General features: G+C 47.8%; 1 protein-coding gene across 1 annotated transcript; it reads right to left on the bottom strand.

Annotated features, from left to right (window-relative positions):
* Positions 1-2,818: 2,818 nt before the first annotated feature.
* On the bottom strand, positions 2,819-25,472 carry BARX1 (BARX homeobox 1). The gene is made up of 4 exons (XM_069206409.1): positions 24,964-25,472; positions 19,034-19,319; positions 13,128-13,212; positions 2,819-4,612 (listed from the first exon to the last, which is right to left on the bottom strand). Exons 1-4 carry the CDS (start codon positions 25,166-25,168, stop codon positions 4,445-4,447), a joined length of 744 nt encoding a protein of 247 aa, XP_069062510.1. The 5' UTR covers positions 25,169-25,472; the 3' UTR covers positions 2,819-4,444.
* Between the last annotated feature and the right edge of the window lie 1,689 nt (positions 25,473-27,161).

Here is a 27,161-nt window from a genome sequence, read left to right as displayed (position 1 = left end):
GTCTGGTATGTATGGCATTGGCGCAGAGCTCCGGACGCCTCATTATCCGTGTGCAGGACATTCTCACAGCGACACGGAAGCCTCCTCGCCCTCCCCTGCAGGGAGGACATTGGAGTAGAGGAATGGACACCTCATCCTCCGTGCGCAAGGCATTGGCGCAGAGGTCTGGAAGCCTCATCCTCATACTCTGCGCTGGACATAGGCGCAGAGTTTTGGAATTTTCATTTTTCATGCGCAGGACATTGGCACAGCATCTCAGAACCCCCTTCGACCTCCCTGGTATTGGAAGGCCATTGTCGCAAAGCTTTGCATGCCCCTCTCCCTGGCAGCGGTAGGACTTTGGCGCAGAGCTTTGCAAACCCCGTCGTCCTCTGTGGCACTTGCAGGACATTGGTGGAGACCATTTTATGTCCCCTCGTCCTCCGTGGCATTGGCGTCTTGGAAGCTCCCTCGTCCTCCCTAGCATTGAAGGACGTTGGCGCAGAGCTCTGCATGCCCTCTCATCCTCAGTTTCATTGGAAGGACATTGGCAGAGAGCTTTGCGAATCCCCTCGTCCTCCTTATCATTGGCAGGGCATTGGGGCAGAGCTTTGGATGCCCATGGTCCTCCGTGGCATTGGACATTGGTGCAGACCATTTTATGTCCCCTCGTTCTCCGTGGCTTTGGCATCTTGGAAGCTCCCTCGTCCTCCCTAGCATTGAAGGACATTGGCGCAAAGCTTTGAATGCCCACTCATCCTCAGTGGAATTGGAATGACATTAGCGCAGAGCCTGGCTCCGCTCCACTGGAAGGACATTGGAACAGCATATTGGAAGCCCCCTCGTCCTGCCTGGCATTGGAAGGACATTGGCGCAGAGTTTGAATGACCAGGTCCTCCCTGGCATTGCGCAGAGCTTTGCAAGCGCCCTCGTCTCACCTGGCATTGGAAGGACATTGCCGCAGAGTGGTGCATGCCCCCTCGTCCTCTCTGACATGGAAGGACATTGTGCAGAGCTTTGCATGCCCCCTGGTCCTCCCTGCACTGGAAGGACTTTGCGCAGAGCTTTGCAAGCGCTCTCATCCTCCCTGGCCTTAGCGTAGAGCTTTGCAAGGGCCCTCGTCCTCCCTGGCATTTTCGCAGAGCTTTGCAAGGGCCCTCGTCCTCCCTGGCGTTGGAAGGACATTGGCGCGGGGCGTTGCATGCCCACTCGTCCTCCTGGCATAGGAAGGGCATGGCGCAAAGCTTCGCATGCCCCCTCGTGCTCTGTGGCGTGGGAAGGACATGGCGCACAGCTTTGCATGCCCCCTCGCACTCCAGCTTTGCATGCCCCTTCCATGGCGCGCAGCTTTGCATCCCCCCTCGTCCTCCTTGACATTGTCGCAGACTTTTGCAAGCACTCTCACTGCTAGCTCCCTCGTCCTCCGTCGAACTAACTATAAGGAAATCGGCGCAGAGCTTTGTAAGCCCCCTCCTCCGTTCACACAGAGCCTTGGAAACCTCCTCCCCAGAAGTGATGCCTTTGTGAATGACTGACAACCGGAAGAAAGGGAATGAAGACTATACGCAAATCGAAAGACCACCCGCGCTAACAAATTGCCGGAAATATTCTGCGGAAGTGCTCAATGAACCCTGGGGAAGAGGAGGGCAGAAAGCTACGTCACTTTGTGGAAATGGCTGTGTTGCATTAATAATCAAACTAAGAGCCAGCTGACTAATGTCGCTAATAAAAAAAAATGAATCTCGACGATACAGAATAAAAAAATAAGAACTGACACCTCCGATCTATGTACTGGCATCTTTTGAGTTTGTAGTTAAATACGGAGGCAGTTTTGCTTTTTGTGTCAGTTGCTTTGTGGGCATCACACAAAGACCACTCTGTCAACCAAATGAAGTAACAAATAGTGTAATCTATTTTTTGTGTATCCTTGCTACGCATCGTCTGACGTAAATTCATTTTTACACCCCAACCCAAAAAAAAACGTTATAAGTAACTGCGGCTTATACTGCCACAACGACGCCAGTAACCGCATAAAGCGTACACGCATTCGTCCGTTAAACATGCAAACGTTTTTAACTGTAATGTGTTTTGCAGCCGGTTTGCAACCAGTTCCAAATAAACGAGCAATCCTAATTCGATATAATACAAGCAATGCTGTCCCAAACATTTTACTTCAAAAAGCATTTTCTTTAAAAACAAAACTTAAAGGATATTGTAATTTTTTTCTCCGCCATCCGCATTACGTGAATTCAACTTTATTCCTGACAGACTTTTTCGCTCTCAGAGTGGGAGTTAAAAATGAATACTTTTGTGGGTCGAGGGCCCAGGATAACGTTTAAAATCGCCGATTTCTCTGATTCTCAGAAATTGAATTCATCTTACAGTATCACATATTCATATTTGCCCTATTTGTGATCCCTTAAAAATACTACCCACTATGGAAAAACTGAACGTTTGAATGCGCCTACCTACATAGGCGCTGCAGTTGTTTAATCGCATTAAACTCGGAGAAAAATATTAGGAACCGCAATTAAAAATAACCAAACATACATAAAGGCGAGTCTCGCCTAGGAGATGGGATAAGCACCAGAGAGTCGCTCTAGAATGGCCAAAAATGAAAATAAACCACAGGTATAATGAAGCAAAAAAATCGACAAATGTTAGGGGAATGGATTTCTTAGGAGAATATGAATAAATCTCTCCCCTTTCTTTCTTTTTTAGGGGAAAACATTGACATTGTCTTTTCCCCGACCCTTCTTTTAGGGAAATAAAGCATTAAGTAACTTTTGATCCATCCATACACATGCGCAAAGCAAATAAACACATGTTAAAACAAGCATTTGCATTTGCTCGAGTTAGAGCTATTGGCGTAGTTAACGCCTAACCGGACTTTATTGCCACATAAACTGAAAATTAAAAGTACAACAGTTTCACATAAGCGAGCGAATCACAGCGCCAGGGCAGCCAGGAGCATCAGTGGTAAGGAGAAACACAAAAGGAAAAAGAAGTTTGCTTGCAGTCAAACTTATCGGCAAACGTGCAATTAGCAGTGTAACAGGGGCGATGGCGAAGGGGTAACAAAACCTTCCCAAGGAGGGACAAACGTAAGCCATTTACCAATGTCATCAAAGGATTTTTGAAGGACAAGCAAACGAGACAGTGGTACTGATGGCCCTGGGCCAGGTGTGGTAAACATCCCAAATCCATACCAACATGTCGGAAAAGCAGCGCTAACAAGCTGCAATGCTCAACCTAAAAAGGAAAGTAAAAAATGAAAAAAGCAAGAATTCTGCATTTGCTAATTTAATTGTAAAATGGGGCTTTATCCTTCATGTAAATGAGAAGAGACAAACATTCTGCTCCCTGTATCGTTCTGGGAAACAAGGGCAAATGTACACAATTTATAGACCCGCTGTAAATATGCTGAGCTTCGTTTAATAAAATACTTTATTTCAAATCCGTATCGTTAGTTGTAAAACTGCTGACAAAGATGCAGCTGAAAGCACCACAGGGTTGTAGGCAGTGTAGGCTTCTGACGCACAAGGGCAATCTGCTGAGGTTTTCACGTTATTAAACAAATATTAAACACAATATAAAATGTACATTGCTGGATCGCCGGAACTGGTACGGATGAGCCGCGGTTCGAAGGCTCTGTACATACGGTGGTAGGCGGATTCCACTCAGACACTGCGTGTGGCGCACTTTAATTTGCAAGGATAGCCCCATGACTATGTAGCCGCCTGCCCAACCTCTGCTCCCGTGCAGCCAGTCGCATGAGTGAGGGAGGAGGGGTTTAGATCCACACTGCAAGCAACATCCAGGCTGTGAAGACTGAATTGTTCCGAACATAAACTGAAAGGACAAGTTGGCTGGTGCACACAGACGAAAAATCAGGCCAAACTGCTGCTTTGTAGTACGTGTTCTGTTTATAAAATAAACGAAGCTACAAAAAGGTGACTGGCATCTTCGTGTCACAAAGAAGGTAGGTGGCGAGGGCCCCGTCCGGTCATTCTTTGCTGTGAGGCTCAGTGTCCAGAGAACCGAGGCTGGGATTTGTTGGCAGTGTGGCCTGTCCACAGCTTGGTTCTTACTCTCATGGAGGGCCTGGTCTCCATCCACGGCCTTATTCACAGCGAACCCTGTCCACGACCAGGGTTTGATACACAGGAAGGGCCTTGTTCAGAGCAATGTCTTTCTCCCCAACCAGGGCCCTGTGCACAGCCACGAGTGTGTCCTCAGTTGGTGCCAATTCCACAGCCACAGCCTTGCTTTCTCTTTGGGCCTGGCCCAGAGCTGGCGAACTGTCCAAAGTCGGGGCCTTGTTCACAGACAGAGCTTTGTCCCCAGACACATAGTCCATAGCCACGACCTTGTGGGCAGCGTGAGCCCGTCACCAGCTGCGGCCTTATCACAAGCTGGGCCCTTCCTCATTGGGTCGTGCCCTCAGCCAGGGCCCCTCAGTCCCTCACGCCTCCTGACTGCCCTCGCACTCTGGGGAATGGAGGCTTTCTGTCTGTTTCTCGGCCTCCTTCGCTCTCTCCTGCTCTGTCAGCTGCTCGCTGCTGGGAATGGAGTTCTTCTTCGGCCGCCCCTTGGGTTTTGTTGGGGACTCCAGACCCCCACCTTGTAACACCTGGAAAAAGAAATATGCGATTAGGAATGTTACAGTTCATTGTCGAGACCAGTACCGTGTGAAATAGAAAACGAGTTCAATTCCAGATATTGGAAATACCAACTTGCTCATCCTTGGCAAAATACTTTATTAGCATCTATTCACACATCCACAATTGTATTATACTAATTTCGCTGACTGTCCCTCTTAATTGCAGCAGGCAGTAAAGGGTGTCTAACATAGGCAGCTGATTTCTCAGTTGCTCATTGTGTATGTAGGGTTCAACTTTAATGCTGACTTGTTTTACCAGATAGCTCTCACTTGTGAAGTCACACGTGAAACACGAGGGGTTCAGGTGGTGTGTTGTGCAGTGTGGTGATGCCCATAAATAAATGCATTGTTGGAAGGTCCAGAGCACTGCTCATTTTACCAGAGTGGTACACTCTGTGTTTATATAATATACCCACTCACTGCAGTGTAATACATGTGTGTGAAGACAAAAGCAACAAGATTGCCCAAGCCAATAGGCTTTGCCTTTTGACATATTGAGTTTCCCCCAAAATGTTAACAGTTAAATGTTTTTTTATTTAAGTGGTGCAGCACAATATTGGGGTAAAAAATGGTGCCACAAGGCAACCAGTGTTGCCTCATTCTGTAGGCGGATGCATACCTCATCATGCATGCGTGTGCCTACATAATGACACAGGAACCATTTTTCTTGTTTATATTTACTGATCTTAGATGGCGGATGCCACTTAGATCTGTAAATAAAAAAAATGTTTTTTTTAACTCAAACTGCATTACAGTAATAAGAAAGGACCCGAGGGAACCGGAGTAGTGGGTGGGAGACCAGGTAGGGGGCAAAAGCAGTAGGGGGGAGAAACCAACACGGGGGGGAAGCACGTGAAGGAGAGAATAAGACAAAGCAGATGGGGGGAGGAGAACCACACAAGAGAGAGGGAGCAGCACACGAATGTGACAGCAACACAGGCGGGGGAGAAGCACACAGGGAGAGAGCAACATGTACTATGGGTTGGGGGAGCCTATGGGGGGGGAGCACACAAGAGGGAACAGAAGGGAGAGAACAACGCAGTGGGTGGGGTATTGTGCTTAGTGGGGAAACAGACATGAGGGCAAGAGCTGAAAAACATTCCACTCTCATGGAGTGCTTAGCCAAAAAGGAAAAAAGTAGTTCCCTAAACATGACCAGTGTAAGGATACAAGTCAGCCAATCAAAAGGATGTTAAAGAGGCTATGGCCCAGCAGAGGGACAAAGACAAAAAGACGAAGGCAGGGAATTGCATAAGATGCAAGAAAATGAGAGTGACAATAAAGCCAACTGGTGTTTATGCAATGGAAGGGCACTGTAAGTTCACAAAAGTGTTTTGCAACCAGACAGCTTGTGCAATCTGGTAGGCAAAACCTAAAGCCAGACTGTAGAGTTAAGGTTGTGCTTTACCATCAAATGAACATGTGCCTGATTCATAAACCTATTAGTGTGTGTTTGGTGTTCGTTTGGTTTAAAATATCAACTAGTGTGATAACATGTTTGCAATTCACAGGAGATGGTTTTACAGTTGTAAAAGTGTTTGTTCACATAAAGTTAATATATTTCAAGAGCCTTGGGTGGGGCGTTGCAGGGCTTTTTATTTTTACATTTTATTCATGTTCAATTGATTAGAATCATTACATGTGTAAAACAGTACATAGCATTTGCATATAAAAGAAGACAGTTAATTCAATCAACACATAATTAATAAAACTATAAGAAATTAAAAAAAGATGGTTCAGATAGTTTTAATGTTTTCAAGCCTTAAAAACAGCAACAGGGACTTTAATGGGAGAGGAGAAAAGTACAGACTACAAGCTAGTTAAAGAGACCTCATGCAGCCTGGGGCTGTGTTCGTTGGGCAAACTGATTCAATGGGACACATGCCCCAGCCCCCAAAGTGGGAATCGCCCAAGCAATCCCGGAGACTGGCTGGTGAGTGGCTGGCTACCTGCAGAGTAAGAAATTGCCTGTTCTAGCGGGACACCACTTCCGATCCTTAAAATTAATGGAACTAATTGGCAGCTGTCCCCTTGAAAGCTGGATGCTATAACTAATGTCACCCTGTAACGGCTTCGGAGAGTGATTGTCATATGATGTTCGTGAATTTCCCCAGTCTGGCTAGGGAACATGGAGAGTTTTCCAAAAAGCACAGGTCGAAAGCCCCTTTGCAGTGCCTGATGCCTTTGGATCGAAACAATGGAAGAAGCAGGCAACAACGCTCCTCAACAGTTTTAGGACAATAGCACAGCAGGCGAAACCAGGATTCTTTGCAATATTTGCATGCCCTGCATGTGATTGTCTCCTGTCAGTGGGCCCAGCCCAGATTAAAGTCAGAGACTGGTAAAGCAACAAGCCTCATATAGAGGATTTTGCTACAAGCCTGGGATGAAAGTGCATGTTGAAAAAAAGACTGTGCCTTCCCCGAGGAGTCTCAGTCACGGGGCTGGCACAAAGTGTTTCAATATTTTGTTCAAAGGAGGATCTTGTCACCTGCCTGTTCATGTTATTTTCCAAGCTGAGTATGGAATTTCTGGGCTGTGCAGCTTGTTGGCCTTGATCTTCAAACTGCTAATTTCCTTTGCTATCCATGTTTGCAATGGAGAATCCGCCTCCTCAAAAACAATTTCAGATGTGTTTGAGGGTGGTCTCTGGGGCTCGTCAGACCCTGAGATAGTACTTTATTATATCCCGGCATGCAAGGTCTGGGCTCCCACGACCCAGCTCCAGTCTCAGTCCAATTCTTCTAGCTTGCCGAGGGGCAAGCAGGATTTTCTTATTTACCTTAATCTGGGAGTCCATTAGAAACATCAGGAAAGGCCAAATAGCCGTAGTTGAGAGCCAGAATCAGTTTTGCCCTCAAGACTGTCAGCATAGGCTCAGCAGTAGTGCTATGTAGGCAGTTGCTTAGGGGCTTCAGTCAATTGATAACATTGGTGGATTTAAATTTAAGATGTCTTTAGTGTATGGTGGGCTTGGCCCTGTCTGCAAACCAGTCTCCAAGGTAGTTATAAGCTTGAGCTGTCGATATTTGGAGGACTCCCAGCCACCAGTGGATTTGTTTTTTGTAGGGATACTTGCCAAAGACGACAATCTTTGTTTTGCTCTGGTTCCCCTGAAGGTTCCTCACCTGATTGTAACAGTGAAGTGCATTGAGGGCTCTCTGTAAGCCGGCTCTGGCGTGGTCCATAATTACAGTGTCATCTGCTTACTGTAAGATAGGGAGATGCACTCCGCCCAGCCTTGGAGTAACTAAGCTGGCTCCTTCCAGGGCACCTTCAAAGTCCGCAGTTCAGAGATTAAAAAGTAGTGGGGCCAAAACACAACCGTGTTTAAGCCTGTTGTAAGTCAACACACTGGAGTTAACTGTACTTAGCTTGTTTTTACCCGAACCCATGTCCCCTGGTGTAGTCATATGATTGTCCTGAGAAACAAAGAGGGGATTCCCTGCATGGTTTACTTTCTCCATAGCCTGCCCCGATCCACCCTGTCGAAGGCAGTGCTAGATTCGACAAAGCAGCAGAACAAATGGGGGTGCGTCCTCCTAACAGCTTGAGAAGCTAAGTATGCTAATGCAATGATGTTATCCACTGTTAAACAATCAGGCCTAAATCCTGATTGAAAGAGCAGAAGAATTTTTTTTCCGTTGCCCATGTTTCCAGTGCCTTCAGAAGGATGCAGGCGTAGGCTTTGGCTTGGAGAATGAGAAGAGCATGAAGCCAATAATTTGCTGGGTTAGAACAGTAACCCTTTTTGTGAATGGAGAATAAAATTGATTCCCTCCAGGATAGTATTGTTGCGTGGCGAATGTGGGATTGAAAAGTGGAACAAGGGTGGTCACCCAGAAGTCTTGCACAGTTTTGAACACAGAAGCAGGGATCCCATTTGGCCCCGAGGCCCCGTTGTTCCTCATTTTCTTTAATAACATCTCTTACTGCACCTTCTGTAAATTTGTCTCTGCTGGACCCCAGGATTTGGAACAGGTAGAGGGAGAGAAGGGACTGCTTCCACCTCTCGGTTGATTTTATATAACTTTTTAACATGACTGATCCAATCCTTTTCTGACACACCATTCTTCTTGGTCTGCCCTGGATTGCCTAAAGGGTTTATGTGCCTCCACATGCAAAAGTGAATCTTGTCTTTTAATAGCATATAAATTCTGAGCCGATGTACTCTCTTTTGTGCTGCCAGACTTTCTGCTTGTAAGCAGTTCTGAGTGCAGTGATAAACTGGCTATCTGCTACTTTGCTGCCTCTTCTTCTGGCTGCCGATGCCCTACGAAGAGAGTGTTTGCAGGCAACTAATGCCATAGTGTGTCGGGGGGGACATTTGTTGGAATTAAGAGGATTTTGTTTGGGGGATACCGTTGCCCGCTCTCTAGCGCCTGACGAAAGTCCGCTACAAGATCCTCCCAGTGCCCTAGTGCTGTTGTTAAGTTAGGTGCTTTATTATCTGACTTTCTTTTCTCTATCCAGGTTAGAAGTTTGTCTCCCAGTTTAATGAACCATTTGATTCTGCAGACGAGCTTGTGGCACTCTACCCCTTTTAGTACCCTAAGCTACCCTAAAAATAATGAAAATGAGCCAGTAGAGGCCAGTTGCAGGGTTATCTACAGAGGTCTGTGTTTGCATCAGTCCCTGTCGTCAACTTCGAAGTCTTAAAGCATGGGTGCCAGCCCTTCACTGATGAAGATAGAGCCAGTTGTAGATGTTTTATTAAAAGTGGGATTAAGGTTTGAGATGACCCAAAATTATAATTGTGGCAGAGGCTCATATTTCCTTAACGTTTGTGTACATCTCCAAATGTACTTCTTTGTAGGTATTTATTCATTATTTCCCAATCCATTCCCATTGTAGTGATGGCTGGAGATTTACTTCTGTTTGGGGCAGGGGCAAATCCCTATCATAGGTGGTAATGGGAAGAGATCAACCACAACATTGGTGAAGGTTCGAGTTAGGGCGTATCTCAACCAGAAAAATATTTTCTTAGTGGAGAAAAAAATGGATGGAGAAAAAAGTTTATTTGCACACATGACAAGGCATATCGGTATGTCCAGCTGTACACTATGTACTGTAACACATGTGGAAATCTCTCCACATGATCATATGAATGTCACAGGTTTCTATGAACACTGATAAGACATTTGCTCATTGACCAAATTAAGAATTGTGCAACTATGCAAGCTTGTAAAGCTCAGGAAGCAGATTTTTTGTTGTGTTATGCGATTCCACGGAAACCTTTACAAAAATATAAAAGAATGTTGCCCACTGAGAATAGTTTATTTTTTGTTGGATTGTTTTGTCAATAACCATTTCCATCTGTCTAACTGCAACCTTTGTTTGTATCTTTGACTAAGGTTTGCCTCCTTTTTTGTGACCTTTCCTCCCCCACTGAAATAGGGACCAGCAAAAGATGGGACAGGAAGTACAGTGTGTGGGACTATTAGATTGGCAGGGTACAAGGCCGTTTCTTTTATTGTGTAGATGGAAAGTACGTTAACTCAGTCTTTCAACAGATACCTTTGATGTTGATGGGGTTGTACACTGCACCACTACATGGCCACTCCTAACCGTTTTTATTTTTGTATGAATAATATCAATTCATAAAACGCATAGGGAAAGAACACACACCTTTAAACTGTAAGCAAAAAGAAGACACGTGGAAAGAGTTTTTGATAAAATTGGCACAGGTTAAAATGCTAATTCCATGGAAGAACACATAGGCCCTCATTACAACTTCAGTAGTCTTTCCATAACACCGCCGAAGCTGCAGGCGCCGAAAGACCGCCAGTACTGGCGGTATTAAGACCGCCCTGTTACAACTGATTTAGCAATTCCACCCGAAATCGGGTGGAATTCCAACACCAGTCATGCTGGCGGTCGGTGGTGGAGAAGCGGTTCCACTACCAGCACCGCCACGCCGAAAGGACGCCTCATGCTGTATTATGACCGGTAATATGGTGTGGCAGTGTCCTGATGGCGGGGCAGTGTCCTGATGGCGGGGCGCTGCCGGAGGTGGAAGCCAGACGAGTTGAGTGGATCGTATGACAGGGGAGATGGGGGATGTGTGTGTGAGTGCGTGTGTGAATGTTGTGAATGTGGGGGTAAGGGGATGTTGCTGGGGGCACGTCTGTGTGTGTGAGTGATTGTAGACGGGGTGAGGGGGGGTGTGAGTGTTCGTGGATGGAGTATGTGAGTGTTTGTGGATGGAAAGGGGGTGAGTGTGTTAGTGCATGTGTGCTGGTTGGTATAAGCAATTGAGTGTGTGAGTGCGATTGAGCGGATAGAAAGGGGTGAGTGCATGTATGCGTGTGCATGTGTATGTACTTTGACAGGGAAGGGAGGTGAGTCTTTGTGTGAGTGAACTGGGAGAGCCGGTGCATGTGTGTCAGTGGAAAGGGAGAGCGGGTGAGTGCGTATATGCAGTGCAGGGGGCAGGGGGGTGTGAATGTATGTATGCACTGGAGGGGGAAAGGTAGTGTGAATGTATGTATGCGCTGGAGGGGGAGAGAATGCATGTGTGAGTGCTGTGTTTATGTATGTATGTTAGTGTGAATGAGGGTGTATGACGCATGTGCATGGGTGAGTGCGGTGTGTTTGTGTGTGGGAGTATGTGGGTGCATGTGTGCGGGTATGTGGACGCGTGTGCGAGTGTATCCTGGCAACATATAACTTTATAAAAATGTATAATGTATTTAACTTGATATTGTGATCAAACTCGGCTGGTTCCAAAGCATGGATAACAAGGCTTCCCACCTATACACTTACCCACTGTGCTAAGGAGTGAGTACGGAAAGCACATAAAAAAGATGTTTCATATTTCCTTCTACTCTCCCTCTTTCTCTCAGACCATTCTCCCTCTCCCTTCTTTCTCCCTCCATCACTCCTCTCACTCTTTCTGTCTCTCTCTCTCTATTCTTCTACCCCCTCTCTCATAGAACATTCTCTCTCCATCCTTCTGTGTGTCCCATCTCTCTGGGCACCCCTCTCCTTTCCTCCCTTTCTGCCTTTCCTCTGTCTCTCTCCAAAATTCGGTACCTCGCTCCTCCCTGCCTCTCTCTCTTCCTCCCCATTTATCTCACTTCACCTCTCCTTCCCTCACCCTCTCTTCCTTCTCTTTTTCTCTCTCTCTCTCGCCAACCTTCTCTTCCTCACTTCTCCCTACCTCATTCTCTCTCCCCATGTATTTTATTGCAGCCCTCTCTTACCCTCCTCTCTTCCTTCCCTTTATGTCTCTCTCTCCTACCTCGCCCCTCCCTGCTTCTCTCTCATCCTCCCCGTTTATCTCACTGCACCCCTCTCCTTCCCTCCCCCTCTGCCTTCTACCTGTCTCTCTCCCCACCTCCTCTCTCTTCTCCTCCCCATTTATCTCGCTGCACCCCTCTCCTTCCCCTCGCCTTCTGCTTGTCTCTCTCCCACCTTCTCGATCTCACTCCTCTACGCCACTGTCTACCTCTCCCTCCCCATTTATCACACTGCACCCCTCTCTTCCCCCGCCAGCCTTCTCCTTGTCTCTCTCCCCGCCTTATCTACCTCAGCCCTCCCTACCTCTCGCACTCCTCCCCCTATTTCTCTCAGCCTACTCTTCTTTCTGTGTGTCTCTGAATATGTGCTCCCTGTCCCTCCTTCTCTGTGTGTCCCATGTCTCTCTCTTTCTGTGCGCCCCTCTCCTCCCTCTCTCACTTCTCTGTGTGTCTCTCTCTCTCTCCCACCTTCACTAACCCGCCCATCTCTGCTTCTCTCTATCTCTCCCTCCCCATGTACTTGCCTGCACCCCTCTCTTCCCCCATCTTGTCCTTCTCTCTCTCTTTCTCCTCGCCCCTCTCTGCCGCTCTCTATCCCTCCCTCCCATGAATCTCACTGCACCTCCCTCCTTCCCTCCCGCTCTCTTCCTTCGGTTTTATTGCTCCGTCCTTCTCTACCCCGCACCACTTTGCCTCTCTCCCTCTCTCAGATGTCAAGTATGGGTCCTAATGGTCACATTTTAAAATGTTAACGTTTGTCATATTTTTAAAAATGGACACTGTGTGTAAACTATTAAACTATTTAAATACATATAAAAAACATGTTCAACTGCAGTGGCTCCGAACGTTATCCTACCTGGGCTATTAACTCCCACATTTGTGCATTTAATGAAGTTTTCTAGCAAAGCATTGCAAGAAACCGCAGCAGTGCATTGTGTGCTAGGGATATAATAGCAAACTACAATATTACTCTGATAAAAATCCCTCCGATGAAGACTCTTTGCTTGTTCATACTCCGAGTACCTGCACTTCTTTCATCTGAAAGGCAGAGTACCTGCACTTCTCAGCACTGCTCCCATACACGTAAATAGAGGGAGCCAGCAGTTCTGGGGAACAAACGGGTATGCTATCTAGCGAATGCCTGCACCCCCATATTTCCATTTAATGCACTGCTCCTGGGTCTACATTCCACTGCATTCTCAGGATCAGCATCTTTCAGTTCATGCGGGTGGGGGTGTACTCACTATTTTCTTCCACTTCATTCGTCGGTTCTGGTACCACGTTTTCACCTGAAGTTGACTGAGACCTAAAGACTCGGCCAAGTCTATCCTGCAACGGAAAGAGAAGCGTGTTATGGACTCTCTAGTTACACAGTGGTTTTCAAACCTTTTAATGGGGAATGCCCCCCCCCCAGTGGAAAAACAAAATTAATCACCCCCCTTCAGAATTATTCACAATTATTCTATTAAGTTGGCAGTGTTTAACTTTGTTTAAACATTGCAGTTAAGTTCTGTTACTTTTTAAAAATGTAATAAATATTTTTTTCTGCTTAAAACAAAGCACTTTCATCTGCATAATGCTTCTTTTGGCCAGAGCCTGGTGCCTCCCCCCCCCCCCAATCACTTGAGCCCCCCCCAGGGGGACCTGTCCCCCAATTTGAAGACCCCCCCCCAAATATGTTTGCCTCCTGACCTGAATCCGAAGTAATATATATATATATATATATATATATATATATATATATATAATTAGTAAGAATATACCTAAAAATTAGAAAATATCCGAGTGCCCATTCACCCACACGTACAAAGTCGCTATTTATAGGGTATGTCGTTTATTTGTCCTTCCCTGATAAACGTGTTATTATCTGTGTAACAAACAGTTTTTTTGTTCTTTAGGTTTGAAGCATAGTGCGCCTTGTTAGTGCACGGAAACTCTGTCTAAACTTTTGTTTTACGAAGTATGGGGCAGTAATTTCGGTCTATGCAGATTAACTTCAAGTGCACTCAGGGGACAATCATTTAATTGAAGTAAATGCTTGAATAGACAATTAATTACAGGGAGTGAATACGTTAGACTGCGACACAGTGATATGATAAATACATGTTTCGTTATAAATATTGTTTTGATTGAATCTGTTGGGCTTTATATTCATTTTTAAAAAAGTAAGTTGTTCGGGGCAGCCCGTGAAGATCGCGAGGTGCTTGTTAAATTATACGCACATGCAGTGTACTGGTCGGCAAACTCCATGTAATGTGACTGTAGATTTCCTTTTTGTTTTGCTTTAAACTGCACTGACGTTTCAAGGGTGTGTTACAGACATTCATAATTGCAACCTGTTCTAAAATTCGAGGCCTCCGCTAAAATAATGAATATATAAATTCCGGAAGGCGTTCTTTTGTATAATTCTTCCCTCCAAAACGAGAGGAAAAATGACGAATTAAGTACAGTTTATATTCGGGCGAGAGTGTTTTTGCTTTGGTTTGAGTAGTACGTGTGCGTAAAATGTATATATGTGCAGCATCCTGTCTAGGTGTCATCTGACAGCGCTGAGTCTCCTACAGAGGGGCTTGAAGAGGGCCTCTGTGGACGCACTCAAGACCGGTGTGGATGCCACTGCATTGGCACCGAATTGGGCGGGGGTCGCCAGAGGTCGCAGCTGCGACCTCTGGCTTGTCCCTTTCCACCCCTGGCACTGCATTTGAGACCCCTGGCCTCAGAGGTAGCAAAATCAGTGCCAGGAACACAATGGCAGCTCGACCATACCGACGTCGGATGGGGCTCCACTCTGTTTTTTTTGTAAATGATCTTTATTACACTGATAGTGACTAACATAATAATATATTATTCACTATTAGTGTAAACAAAAATGAAGAACAATTAACTAGAATATGAACCTACCTCTGGCGGCAGAGGTTAGTCTAAAATGCTTTTAGATGAATGTTGTGTGCATGAGTGCAGGCGAGAGTGTGTGTGTGTGAGAGTATGTATGTATGTGTGATTGTATGTTTGTGTAAGCATGTGTGTGTGAGTAAGCATAAAGATCCAATGTCGTGTGATGTCACTCCCGCTAACCCTGCCTTTTTGGTGAATTGACGTTCATGGGTGGCATCAGCCGTGCAATGGAGCTGTGATGGTCTCGTCCCTCCCTGGGCACGGGGATGAGGGGCAATGATGTGCACTCTGCTGCATGGGCACCGAGAGGGAGGCAGCCGCTGTGCAATGGAACAATGATGTGCATATTCCACTGCCTGAGCTCCGGAGGGCCGGGGGAGGGAGCAGCCGCTGTGCATTGGGGAAATGATTTGCATATTCCAAAGCACGGATACCGGAGGGGGCGAGCAGCTGCTGTGCAGTGGAGCAATGACGTGTATATTCCACTGCATAGACAGGGGGGGTGGGTGCTGCTGTGCAATGGAGTAATGGTGTGCACTACACTGCATCAGCACCTAGGGGGCAGCTTCTCTGCAGTGCTGTACAATAGAGCAACGATGTGCACTCCACTGCTTGGTCACCGAGGCTGGCGGCAGCTGCTACGCAATGGAGTGATGGTGTGCATTCCACTGCATGGGCACCGATGATGGCGAAGCAGCTGCTGTGCAATGGAGTAATGATGTGCATTCCACTGACATGGGCACCGAGGGTGGGGGTTATCTGCCGTGTGAACGGAGTAATGATGAACATTCCACTGCATGGGCACTGAGGTTGTGGGGGCAGCTTTTGTGTAATAGAGTGATAATGTACATTTCACTGCAGGGGCACCGAGGGTTGGTGAAGTTGCTGTATAATGGAGTACTGATGTACATTCCACTGCTTGGTCACCAAGGGTAGGCGCAGCTGCTGTGTAAATGGAGTAATGATGTACATTCCACTGCATAAGCACTGAGAGGAGGCAGCTGCTGTGCAACGGAGTAATAGTGTACATTTCACTGCATGAGCACCAAGGGGAGGGGGCAGCTGCTGTGTAAAACCAGTGACGATGTACATTTCACCGCATGGGCACCGAAGGTGAGGGGAAGCTGCTATGTAATGGAGTAATGTACATTTCACTGCATGGGCACTGAGGGTGGGGGTGGCTGCTGTGTAATGGAGCAATGATGTGCACTCCACTGCATGGGCACTGAAGGGTAGTGGGGTGGTGCGCTTCAGTGCTGTACACTGGGGTGAGGATGTGAACTCCAGTGAGTGAACACTGAAGTTGGGGGGCGGGGCGGTTTGAGGGGACCTCAGTGTGATGGCCTTAGCTCAGTGCTGTGCAACAAGGCCAGGGCATTGACTGCATTGAATGAGCAATGGAGGAATGTTGTGCAGTGGGGCTATGGTGTGAACTGAATCGAATGAGCACCGGAGAAAGGCTGGGTGAGGGGGTGGGGCTCGGTGTGATGCTCTGAGACCCAGTGTGGTGCAAATAGGCCAAGGTGTGGACTCTGGAAGCCACAGGCGCCGTCTCCCACAACACACGGAGCTGGGACGGATAGCTTGTGTGGAGAGGGGGGAAAGTATGTTGGAGAGTCGCCTTATGAGAGACAGCAATCCTCATATGACTTGGTGCCTCGGGCGCGGGTTATTGCTAAAACCATTAAGGCGGGAGCGCGAGGCTCTTTTAATGGGGAGTTCCCTCGATGCGGTCTCCTTTAGGACAACAATGACTTGGGGATGTTTTTTTTTCCCTACACGAGTATGAAGAGCCGAGTGTCGTTCGTGAGGGCTCTGGCGCCGGGTCTGTGCGTGTGCATGTAGGAATTTGTTTGTGTGTCTGTGTGTGCGTGTGAGAGAGAGGTTAACCGTGAGGCCCTATTAAAACATTAGGGGGGGCGCTTGCTTGCCCGAGTCCGCGCATGTGATTTTGTGTGTGTGAGATAGAGCGCGCACGCGCGACAGAGCGAGCAAGAGAGACCGAGAGAGACCGAGTGTAAAAAGGTAACCAAGAGGCCCAGTCCGAAGTAAAATATTGGGGTGTGAGCGCGCACGCGCGCTTGCCCGTGTCGCGCTCGTGATTTTGGAGTGTGTGAGATAGAGAGACAGAGAAAGGGTAACCAAGAGGCCATGAGCCCCTGTCCGTGTACTGGGATGAATGCCCGCCTGCTGCGCAGCTCGCGCGCGCGTGTGTGTGTTGGGGGAGGGGGGGAGATAGAGAGCGAGAGGGAGGAAGAAAGAGAGAGAGAGAGAGAGTAACCATGAGGCCTTGTCTGAAGTAAAACATTGGTGTGTGCGTGCGCGCTTGCCCGTGCATGTGATTGTGTGCGTATGTGAGCAGGGTCGGACTGGCCCATTGGGCAATCAGACAGGGACTGACGGGCTAGTCTAACAGGTCAGGATGTAGGTCTTTTTTCGGGCCGCTTGTGGACCTGTTCTATGGTCTGCTGGACCGGATTGTATATCTGATTTCCCTGATAAACAAAAATCGTCTGCCGCAAGCTCACAGCCACGCACTTTTTCACACCTTGCCAAAAGTTCCACACTGTCCTAATTCACAAGCGTTGCTAGAGTTTTGCTACCTAACTCACTAAGAGGGCTATTTTTATTTTGGTGCCCGGGACTATTTTCTGTCCCAATTCGAGCCTGTGTGAGCGAGATGGAGAGAGGTGGAGCGCAAGACACAGGGAGTGTGTACCCCATGAGGGGCAGGCCCACACTGGACTGGTATGTGAGCGCGTGTGTGTGTTAGAAAGACGAGGGGCGATATAATGTGACGGATGACGCTGCCCGGGGTTAGGGCGCTAATGCGTCTCTCTGCCAGTCTGTGTGTTATCTGGCTGTCTTGAGTGTGCGTGAGTCTGTAGGCCTTTATGTCTGGACGCACGAGTAAGGGAGACCACAAAAAAGACGAGGCCCTGATCCAAAGTTAGATACTTCCCTGTGTGTCCCAGTGCCTGTACGTATGACTGTGTGTGTCTGCATGTATGACAGAACGAGAGGGAGTACTGTGTGCCTGAAAGCGACCCGTCGGTGTGCTCGCGAGTGCTGAAGTAAGGAAAGCTCTGTTCCTAGTGAAAATATGGATGTATGAGTTAATGTATAAGGCACGTCCCAGTGAGACACTCCTGTGAGTGTGTACAGTGAATTGACACGACCACGTAGACTTCGAGGGACGAGACCTGTGAAGGGCGGTGGGGTTCGTAAGGGGGGAGGTAGAGGGGTTCAATGACAGTCCCCAGAAAAATTGGCGCGTAGGTGCAGGTTACGTGCGCTTGGCCTCAGTTAGGCGCTGCAGTGTGAATTCGTGTAAGGGACAACCCTCTTCCATTGGTGAAACACTGACGTGTGAGTGTGTAAAGGGCATGTGCCTTTGTCGCGAGTTAGAGGCAGAAGTGTGAATTGGTGTAGGAGACCACCGCCTGCTATGAGTTAAACTGGTGTGTTGGTGTGTGTGGTTTTGTCGCGAGTTAGGGACAGAAGTGTAAATAAGTGAAGCCTACAACCCTCTCCATGAGTGAAACACTAACGTTGTGTGCGAGGGAGAGCTCACGTTGTCCCGAGTTAGACACTAAAGTGTAAACTCTTGTAGGCGACAACGCTGTGGCACGAGTGAGACGCTAATGTGTGAGTGTGTGAAGGAGCAGTATCTTGTCCCCAGTTAGCCATTGAAGTCTGGATCAATGTAGGGGAGACGCATCTTTCATGAGTGAAACGGTGATGTGTCCTGTGTGAACAGGTGCCTTTGTCCCGAATTAGACATTGACGTTGAATTTAGTGTAGGAGACAAATCCCTGCCGTGAGTCACACATTGGTGTGTGGGTGTGTGAAGGGGAGATGACTTTCTACGAAGGTAAGCACTAACTTGTGAACTCGTGTAGGAGACAACACTCTGCCATGAGTTAACCACAGAAATATGAGACACTGAAAGGTGAATTATTAGGATGGGGCACTCTCTGCCATGAGTGGCATACACTGTACCTCTCGATTTCCACCTGGTCAATTCATACTGCTAATCTCTCCCCCTCTCTCGCTTCCCCCCTGCAACCCACCCACCCCCACCCCCGGTTGATTAGCCCCTCTGCCTTAGTCTATATCGCACCTCACTCCCCACTTGTCTCTTTCTCGTCCCTCCCTGCCCCCGTCATACCCCTTCTTTTAACCCTCTCTAAGACCCCCGCATTATGTCCCCCTCCCCTCCTCGCTCCTTACCCCAGCCCCTCCCTCTCATTACCTGTCGGGCGTGGAGAGGTACTTCTGCTTCTCGAAGCGCTTCTCCAGGCCCATGAGCTGCAGCTCTGTGAAGACGGTGCGGCTCCGGCGTCCCTTCTTGGCCTTGCTGCCCTGATCCGGGCTCCCCGAGGCCTCCAATTTACCCCGCAGGTGCAGTTCCAGGGGGTGGTGCGGGGAGCCGGGCCCCGCCGCGAGAAGGGCCGCGCCGAGGGGGGAGCCCAGGGCCCCGCACGACAAGGGGCCCAGCGGAAACTTGAAGACTCCGGCCTGCTCCGCCTTCAGCAGCGCTGGGGACAGAGGGGGCACCGTTAGCCGAGGAGGGGCATTTACACTCAAAATAGGATGCAAGAGTAAAGCTCTTCCTTAAAAAACAAGCAGTGTGCATTAATTAATTCATTCATCCTTCCCCTCATTCTTTCAAAGCTCACCAAACATCTCTCTCATTTATCGAAAGCTTTTTATGTGAATATCATTTTACTTACCTGAGCCAAACCTTCCTGAGAACAGTGTGTTTCCTCGGGCCTAAGTGCCAATATGCCAGTTTCATATTATACCTCAAATTAAATCTTTATTTGCGCAGTTAATTAAAACCATTGCAAATTAAATCTGATAAATTGGACTTTAGTACCCGTGCTTTTGGACTTGAATTGCACCATAGAGCCCAATGGAAAAAAAACAATCTCATTCGGTTGATGTTGGAAACCTGTTTTACCACAACTGACTCATGCGAAACACATTTGTTCTAGGTGAACTGGAGTCATGGATTTTACTCAGAAACCGTGGGAAATAACGTTGCCACAACTGGATAAAATAACTACGTTATAACTGCCAAATATAAATTTCTATCCGGGGTGGCAGTTTTCTGCTATGAAAATAGTTTTTATTTATTGTTTTTTTTTTAATAAAGCTTCAAACACAGACGTTTGCAACTTCGACGAACAAAATGGCCCGGGCAGGCCCTGCGTCTGGAAAGATGGAGGTTACCTGTTTGGATAAAGTGTTGTCAAACATTCTCATTGCAGCTGGTGCCGGGGGTGGTGACAGACCCCCACCCGTACCCAGTTTGTTCCACCCACCTGTACAGAGTGTACCTGAGAAGGTTCAGGTGTGAACGTCTCTCCTGTAGTGAGCCGAGGATGAGTGAGCCCGCCGGGTGTGCGAACCCGTGACAGTGGGGTGAAACACGCACCCTCAGTGAAAGCGCGGCGCCCACATAGACCCGGAGATGAGAGTCTGTGTACACGGCGTTTTTATGCAAAACCGAAAAATAAACAAATATTTGCCGGATTGTGTTGCTGTCACTTGTCTGATAAATTCATTTTTTTTTTCGGAAAAAAATACATTGTCGTACGTACCCGGGTGCGGCACACCTCGCGGTGTATGTATGAAAGCACCAGTGACTCCGGAAATGAGGGGGTCATTTACGGGACTGACTCTCGGGAATTCGGCCAACAGACATAATAGCCTTTTGCTTGACAGACGTTCACCTGTTTCGTCTTAAACGACTTCTAATATTTTGCTCAGATATTCAGTGAAGTCACAGTCTCGGCGAGACCATTTTGGAGCTAAAATATCTGAAAAGAGCAATCAGCGTGGGAACGTATTGAAATATATAATAAAACATATTTTGCTGTTGAAACTTTTTAATGTTCACTTTCCCAAGCAGATGTCTGCTTTGTAGTGACGTACAAAAATACATGCCAGAGTTTGTGTTGTCAGTAGTGCACACACAGTAGTAAAAGTCGCCGTCATTTGATTGCCCTTATTTTGTCACTATTTGCTCCAAAACTTCAGGTCACATGGCTTGCCTTTGTAACAGCCCTTGGGTTCAGGTACACTTAGCTCGTGTTGGGCTCAAAGAGTTAGAAAGGGGCCGCCCTCGTAGTCTCCGCGCGCTACAAGGCGCTCGAAACTTTTTCGCAAGCCTTATTTTTTCGGTTTGGCTCACAATACTAGTACTTTGATTCCTTGAGGGAAGCGCGCACTATATTTTGTCACAAGGACTCACGGGACGTACGCGGCGGTTCCGTGTGCCCAAATCTGGCGATTTCGGGATGTCAGTAGATCTGACGGTGCTTAATTTTGCCCGCGCTGACCCGGACGTACTTCTCATCATCAGAGTGTGGCCCGGAGTAAGAGAGAAAAACAGAAAAAGTACAAAGACGGAGGAAGGGAACTTCCGGCAACGAGTGACAGTGAGATAACAAAAAGGGGGAATAGAGAGCTCAAAATTCCATAACAAAGGGCGACAGAAGGAGACAGAAAGATAAAGAAGCGGGTAACCACCGGCGAAAACGGGGATGGAAAGAGCCAGCAGGTTGGGATAAAGACACCGGAAGTGTGTGGTGGAGGAAGAAAGAGGCATGAGGTGAAATCCACACCAGGGACCTTTAACACCAACACCAGGCCTGCATTCGGCAGGCCCCCAGACGTTCCCCAAGACAGACGTGTGCCCTGCATTTATGATTCATTTTACAAATTAAACTCGGCTGGGCGGCCGAGGCCTGGCCTCGGAGTTGTTCCGGGACATTATAAGTGCACTAAAAGCGCCCTCATAGAGGGAAAACATGACAGAACAAATACCCTACCAGTCTTTGTGCGCTGCAAGCTACTGCAGCTGTGAAAACTTACATTTTATTGAATATTTATAATAAAGTTTGTTATGTATGCTGCATGCACAGGCAGGAGGAATTATTGTACAACAATTTCGTTCAGTTTGGGTGCTGTATTGTTGTAAATAAAACAACGATACAAAAATGTAATCCATTGTAAAGTGCCTACGCGGCGTTCTCAACCCGCTGCACGCCATGTTCCCATAATTGACACGTTCAAGGCTACCTGACCAATCATCTGTCAGTATCTGGGCGGAAGAGGGGCCACGCGCGTGTCCAAGTAGCTCACAACATTGCTGCAAGAATCGCGCTCTCACACGGGTGCAGCAGAAACGCCGACCTCCTAGCAAACTACAAGAGAAACAATAATGACAAAGGAAACGGCTGCAGTCCTGCTAGTCCCGTTTCAACGCTTTTTATTTTATATCAAATAATTTGATGAAAAAAATATTCAGGAACTGTTGTCTTCTACTGTTTAAAAGTGTGTTCTTGGTGCTTATTTCGAGTCCTAAATACATTTTGCCGCAAGGCCTTTAATATTATTTTTGCGCTCAACCAAACAAGGGATTACACTTTTTTGAATCAAAGCTAAAATAGTTTCAGGCGCCTGTTTAGGCGCCTGCATTATGCTCATGTACCTGCTGTACGTGTAAAAGATTTCAGTCACCAGAACATGTGGACAGTGGACTTTCAGAGTGCATCCTGGCTTGTATGTATCTAGAATTGTTATTTTCTTGGTTGGATAAAAGCTACGCGGTCCTATTGGGGGTGAACTTCAGTGGCGACCCCCTGCCCGCCCAGAGCGGCAGGTTCACTGGCTGCTTGTGTCAGGTCTGCTGTTCGGCTGCAGAAGTGACACACACAGCACCTGTCCTCTCCCCACACCTCCCTGCTAGTGCTGTGCAGTTGTTTCTCCTTTCAGAGGAGTCCTGCCCACCCTTGACTTCTGCACATCAACTGGTTTCGGTTTCGCAGGACGGGCCGCTTGCCCCTGTTTTGTTTGCTTAGCCGTTCATTCGGCGTAGCCGAGGTTTGCACGGCGTACTCTGCCAACTCTTTCATAGGCAGGAATATGTGTGTTATTTCAAGATATACCCCGTGTTGCAGCGTGAAGCAGCGCAGAGAGGCCGCCAGTTGGCACGCGAGACGCCGTTAAGGCCAACAACAAACAGTGAGAACCACAACTGTGCATTTAAAAACGTGTCCCTGCCCTTTCGGTAAACACTTCAACACCTGAGGCGAGGGATGCGCAGCATTAATGGACATTATGTAATGACCTAGCGGTATTGTAAAGAGCATGATTAGGCGTCTGCAGGTCACGCAGATTGGACATTATTTGATGCATAGACCTTTCACATATGTCAGTGCGTCACATCTGAATTTAAGCACAGCCACCGATAATTCATCTACATATTGAGCCACCTATACTTGTGACTTATTTCTGCATGTGTCTTTTCGAGTCTTTCCGTACCCACAGTCTATCACATTCCACTTACGACGCATACAATGCAAGTAGATATTCTATATGGGATGCAAGCAATCGATACATACATGCATTAGTTCATTCATCCTTCCGCTTACTCCCAGCCCTGTTCTTGCTTCTATCTTTCAGCCCTTGCTACCTTTCTGCAGCCCCTAGAGTCAAGCCCTTTAGTTTCTCTGCTCTCCATGTATTTGAAAGAAAGGCACTGTACGTACAATGTATTATTTTTGACGTTCGGTGGAGAACTGGAACGGTTACTTTGAAGGAATATTTGCTATTCCTTTTTATATTCCGTATATGTCCGTTTTTCTATGCAGTCAGCCGCTCGCCACCGGCACATCTTCACAGACCGCTGGTTTGAATTTAATTAAAAATCCCCTTTTGACTGGTGGGGAAGCCTGTGATAGACACGGGCGGCCCAGGGAACAGGGCCGCGAGTCGTCACCCTCGGCCTGAGTCTCACGTGCACGCACGCGCCGAGGGATACACCACGCAATTCCAGAGTGGCCAGATTTTAAATCCCCAAAACGGGGACATTTCTCGAAAATAGAAGGACTGCAATTTTCATTATCTGTTCGCAACAGAATGACAGCGCTATGGACAAAGAAATACAAAATGGTTACTAAGAAAAAGCTTAAAATGCTATTTTTAAACCCAGCATCACACCTGTTTATTAAAGTGTTTTTTTGCAATATTTGCTAACCACATAAAATTGCTCCTCTGGATGTCTTTAGTTGACTCTCTCTAAAAACCAAGACATAAGACAAAATTGCTGAAATCTGCCAGTACAGCTGGTGAAAAAGCGGGACTGCCCTGGCATATGCGGGACACCTGGTCACCCACCCTCGGGTGTCCCCAAGGTCCATCCCAACCCACTGGGCCCCCGGCGCACACAGACCGCCGGCCCGGGGATGTCTGCCGGAGAGCAGGGGTCGCAACGACGGTAAATGCACGTGCTCTCGACCCGTCCATGCACGCGCCTGGGCCGTCTCTGATGCTGCTTCTGTCTTAAACCTTCCCGAATCGCCGTGGAGGGGACAGTGCGTGAGTCCCCAGCCCCTGAAAACACCAATAGATCCTCGGTCTGGCGAGAGCCAAGGCCTAATTCAGTGTTTTGAAGGGCCGGTACTTAGTACCGGCACTTTTGTTTATTTTGCGAGGGAGAGTACCTGCACTTCTGAAGAAAAAGTTAATACTTTCAATTGGAGAGTACCGGCACTTCTCAGAATCAAGCAGTACTGTGGTACTTTCAAGCACAGCTAATAAATACTCAGTCTGGAGTCACTGCCGCCTCCTGGGCGTGGACAAGGGCTTTTGAAGTCTCAAGACTGAATATACGTTAGATGGAAACATATTATATTATTATTATTGACAATATTCATAATAATATGTATTATTATTGTTATCATTTTGAAGACAACTCACAGCTCATAATAAAAACGACATAAACCATAAATATTAAGCTATGCTCTGCGTGGTTCATTTAATATTAGCAGTAGCACAACAAATAAATCTACAAGGAATAATGAAAGCGAGAATAAATATTAAATTAAATTAATTATTTTTGTTATTGTTACCATTGACGCTGTTATTATTAATGTAATTTGTACAGATATTACTTTTATTATTATCTGGCTTTATCCCTATTGCCATTGTTTTACTGTTATTATTTTCTATGCGCCTCCTCTACATCTGCTGTACGTTTTGATCCACATTCTCGCTGCTCAGCTGCTGAGTATTAATTAATTCCTGGCACATCTTATATTTCTGGAGGAACAGCGGCCCGGGGCCTTAGTGCAGCTCCTGGGGGCGCAGGCGCTTACTGAAAAGGCATACCTAGGTGGCTGTGGTAGGGCCTGGCCGACAGCAGCGCATGGACCCCGAACTTGAGCAGCTCCCCGGCCGGCGCAGACACCTTGGAGTCCGGGTGGTCGGTCAGAATCTCCTCTATCATGAAGCTCCGGTAGCGATGGGAGCGGTGGTCTGGGAAGGAGGCCTCGTGGGGGAAGTACTGCGCCCCCAGCTCCAGAGGGTGTTGCATCCTTCCTCCAGAGCTCGCCTTTCCCGGAGAAAGTGAAAGATTCCGAAACTTTTTTTTAAAAACGCGCCCACCGGGACGGAGAGTGTCCGTGCGCCGCGAGGTTCACCAGAAGGAGCTATCCGGGAGCCCGGCGGGCCCTGGCACCAGGGGGGGTCGGCTCATCGTGCTCCGGATGTGGTGGGCTGCCTCTTTTATTGCCCCCGCAGCACAGCTGAGAAGATGCTGTTTGGTCAGGGCGCGAACGCAGCGCTCGGTAGAATAGCTCCAATAATTCTGTGTCCAGGCGCCCCGCGTCCCAGGCTCCAGCGGCGGGTCACGTGGCACAGGGCTGAGCCCGCCCCCGTGGCTCAGGGCAGCCTATAGGATGAATGGTGCACCGGAGGCGCGGTCTGTTAAAAAAACTAAATTAAAAAAAGTGAACACTTTCACGTGAGACGAGGGTGTGTGTATGTGTGTGGGGGGACTGGGGTGTAAGGGGAGGGGCTAGTAGGGTGGGTATGGATCTTGTGAGATGTCCGGAATCAGGGAGAAATAAAGGAGGATCCTGGAGCAGAAAAAAGATTTTGATTTTTTTTTTAACTACACATAGAGAACAAGGGACTCTAAAGATAGAAATGGTCTGATGGCTTAAAGAGAATTTGGAAATGAGAGAGAGACAGAGAGAGAAGGGTTTGTGGAAGGTAGCTTGAAAGTAGGAATAAACTAGACTCATTGCGGACACACGGGGCTCAAAAAGCCACGGGAGAGCGCAGAGTCCGGGCAGTTGGGAAGCGATTCCAGGACCTCTGGAAAGGGGACGGTGGCGACTTCTGGGTGGGGACCAGGACCACGGAAAAGCATCCTGCCAACCAATGAAGGGAGTGTGAGCTCTCTTGGGACACTCAGGGTTCGCTCGGTCAAACAGCGTTAATACCCGCTTTGAGACCAAGGAGCTATGCTCCCCTACATAGTATGAGACATTCGGACCTAGAGTAATTGTAAACGCAGGTCAGTCCCGTGGCCGTCAGAGTCGTGGGTGCGTCGTTTTCTGACTCGCGGGGCACGCACTAACGCTGCTTGTGATCTTGGGCATACTTTCACTTCTAGCTGCGCCCTGGTCTTGCCTGACCGCACTGAAGTGACCCTGTCCCCCCGGACCGCCAGAGGAACGGACGCGCCCCGACCTAGTGTCTGTGAACTGACTCGACGTGTGATCTTCGGCACACTTTTCACTTCCACCGGTGCCGAGACCTTGCCTGGTCGCGGTGTGGAACCGGTCCTTCTGACACCAGACTGACAGCGAGGCCGGCCCCCGCTCCTGCTCTGACTGAGGGAGGAGTGAGCGTGAGTTTCCACTTCTGCTGCCAAACTGACTCCAGCACATGAAAGGTTTGTTAATTGCGCTGATAACCGTCCCCCTCGGGAAGGACTGCGAACAATGCCGGAGCTGTCAGTCTTCACGGCAGACGCTCCACAACATCATTCCGCGCTCTTGGCAGGTTCTGAGCTCGAGTGAAGTTTGAGAGAGAAAGGAAGTCATCCCGCCGTTTGGAAACAAATGTGTGTTCTTCAGACCTCCGAGCGCAGCCACGGGTGAAGGGACGCCGCCCTCCCAAGAGACTGCGACAACAGGAAGACATACAGACGGGTATTTTTGGATAATTAGACTGTTTGTGCAGTTGAAGATCATCATATTTCTAGGAAGCTTGATAACCCTGAAGCACAAGTAACGAGAACATGAAAGTATTCATTTAGAGAGAGGAAAGATGTCTGCATTCGTAAAAACAGAATGACACACAAATGGGTGTGGTGTGTGTGTGTACATGTATGTAATCATCATTATTGAATATTTGCCGGGGTTTTCAAACCACATGTTCACAGAAAAGAGGCCTAATTATAAATTATGTGGTGAATTCAAGTGCAGTTTGTTTATGCTCCCTAAAGAAATAAAAAAATTAAATGAGGGGTTAAGACAGTATTTGTCTTTCTTTCATGTGCTGGTAAAAAGAGAGTT

The sequence above is a fragment of the Pleurodeles waltl genome, chromosome 9 (genome assembly GCF_031143425.1).
Source record: "Pleurodeles waltl isolate 20211129_DDA chromosome 9, aPleWal1.hap1.20221129, whole genome shotgun sequence".
Lineage (NCBI taxonomy): Eukaryota > Metazoa > Chordata > Amphibia > Caudata > Salamandridae > Pleurodeles > Pleurodeles waltl.
The sequence above is the reverse complement of the archived record's forward strand: the minus strand, read 5'-3'. Positions and strand labels throughout refer to the sequence as shown.

Excerpts from the sequence above, each read along its gene's own strand:
- BARX1 (XM_069206409.1), bottom strand. The coding sequence starts at position 25,168 with ATGCAACACCCTCTGGAGCTGGGGGCGCAGTACTTCCCCCACGAGGCC. Across the intron at positions 19,320-24,963 it reads GCCCTACCACAGCCACCTAG|CGCTGCTGAAGGCGGAGCAG; the intron begins GTATGCCTTTTC and ends CTCTGTCCCCAG. Across the intron at positions 4,613-13,127 it reads GAATGAAGTGGAAGAAAATA|GTGTTACAAGGTGGGGGTCT; the intron begins GTGAGTACACCC and ends TTCTTTTTCCAG.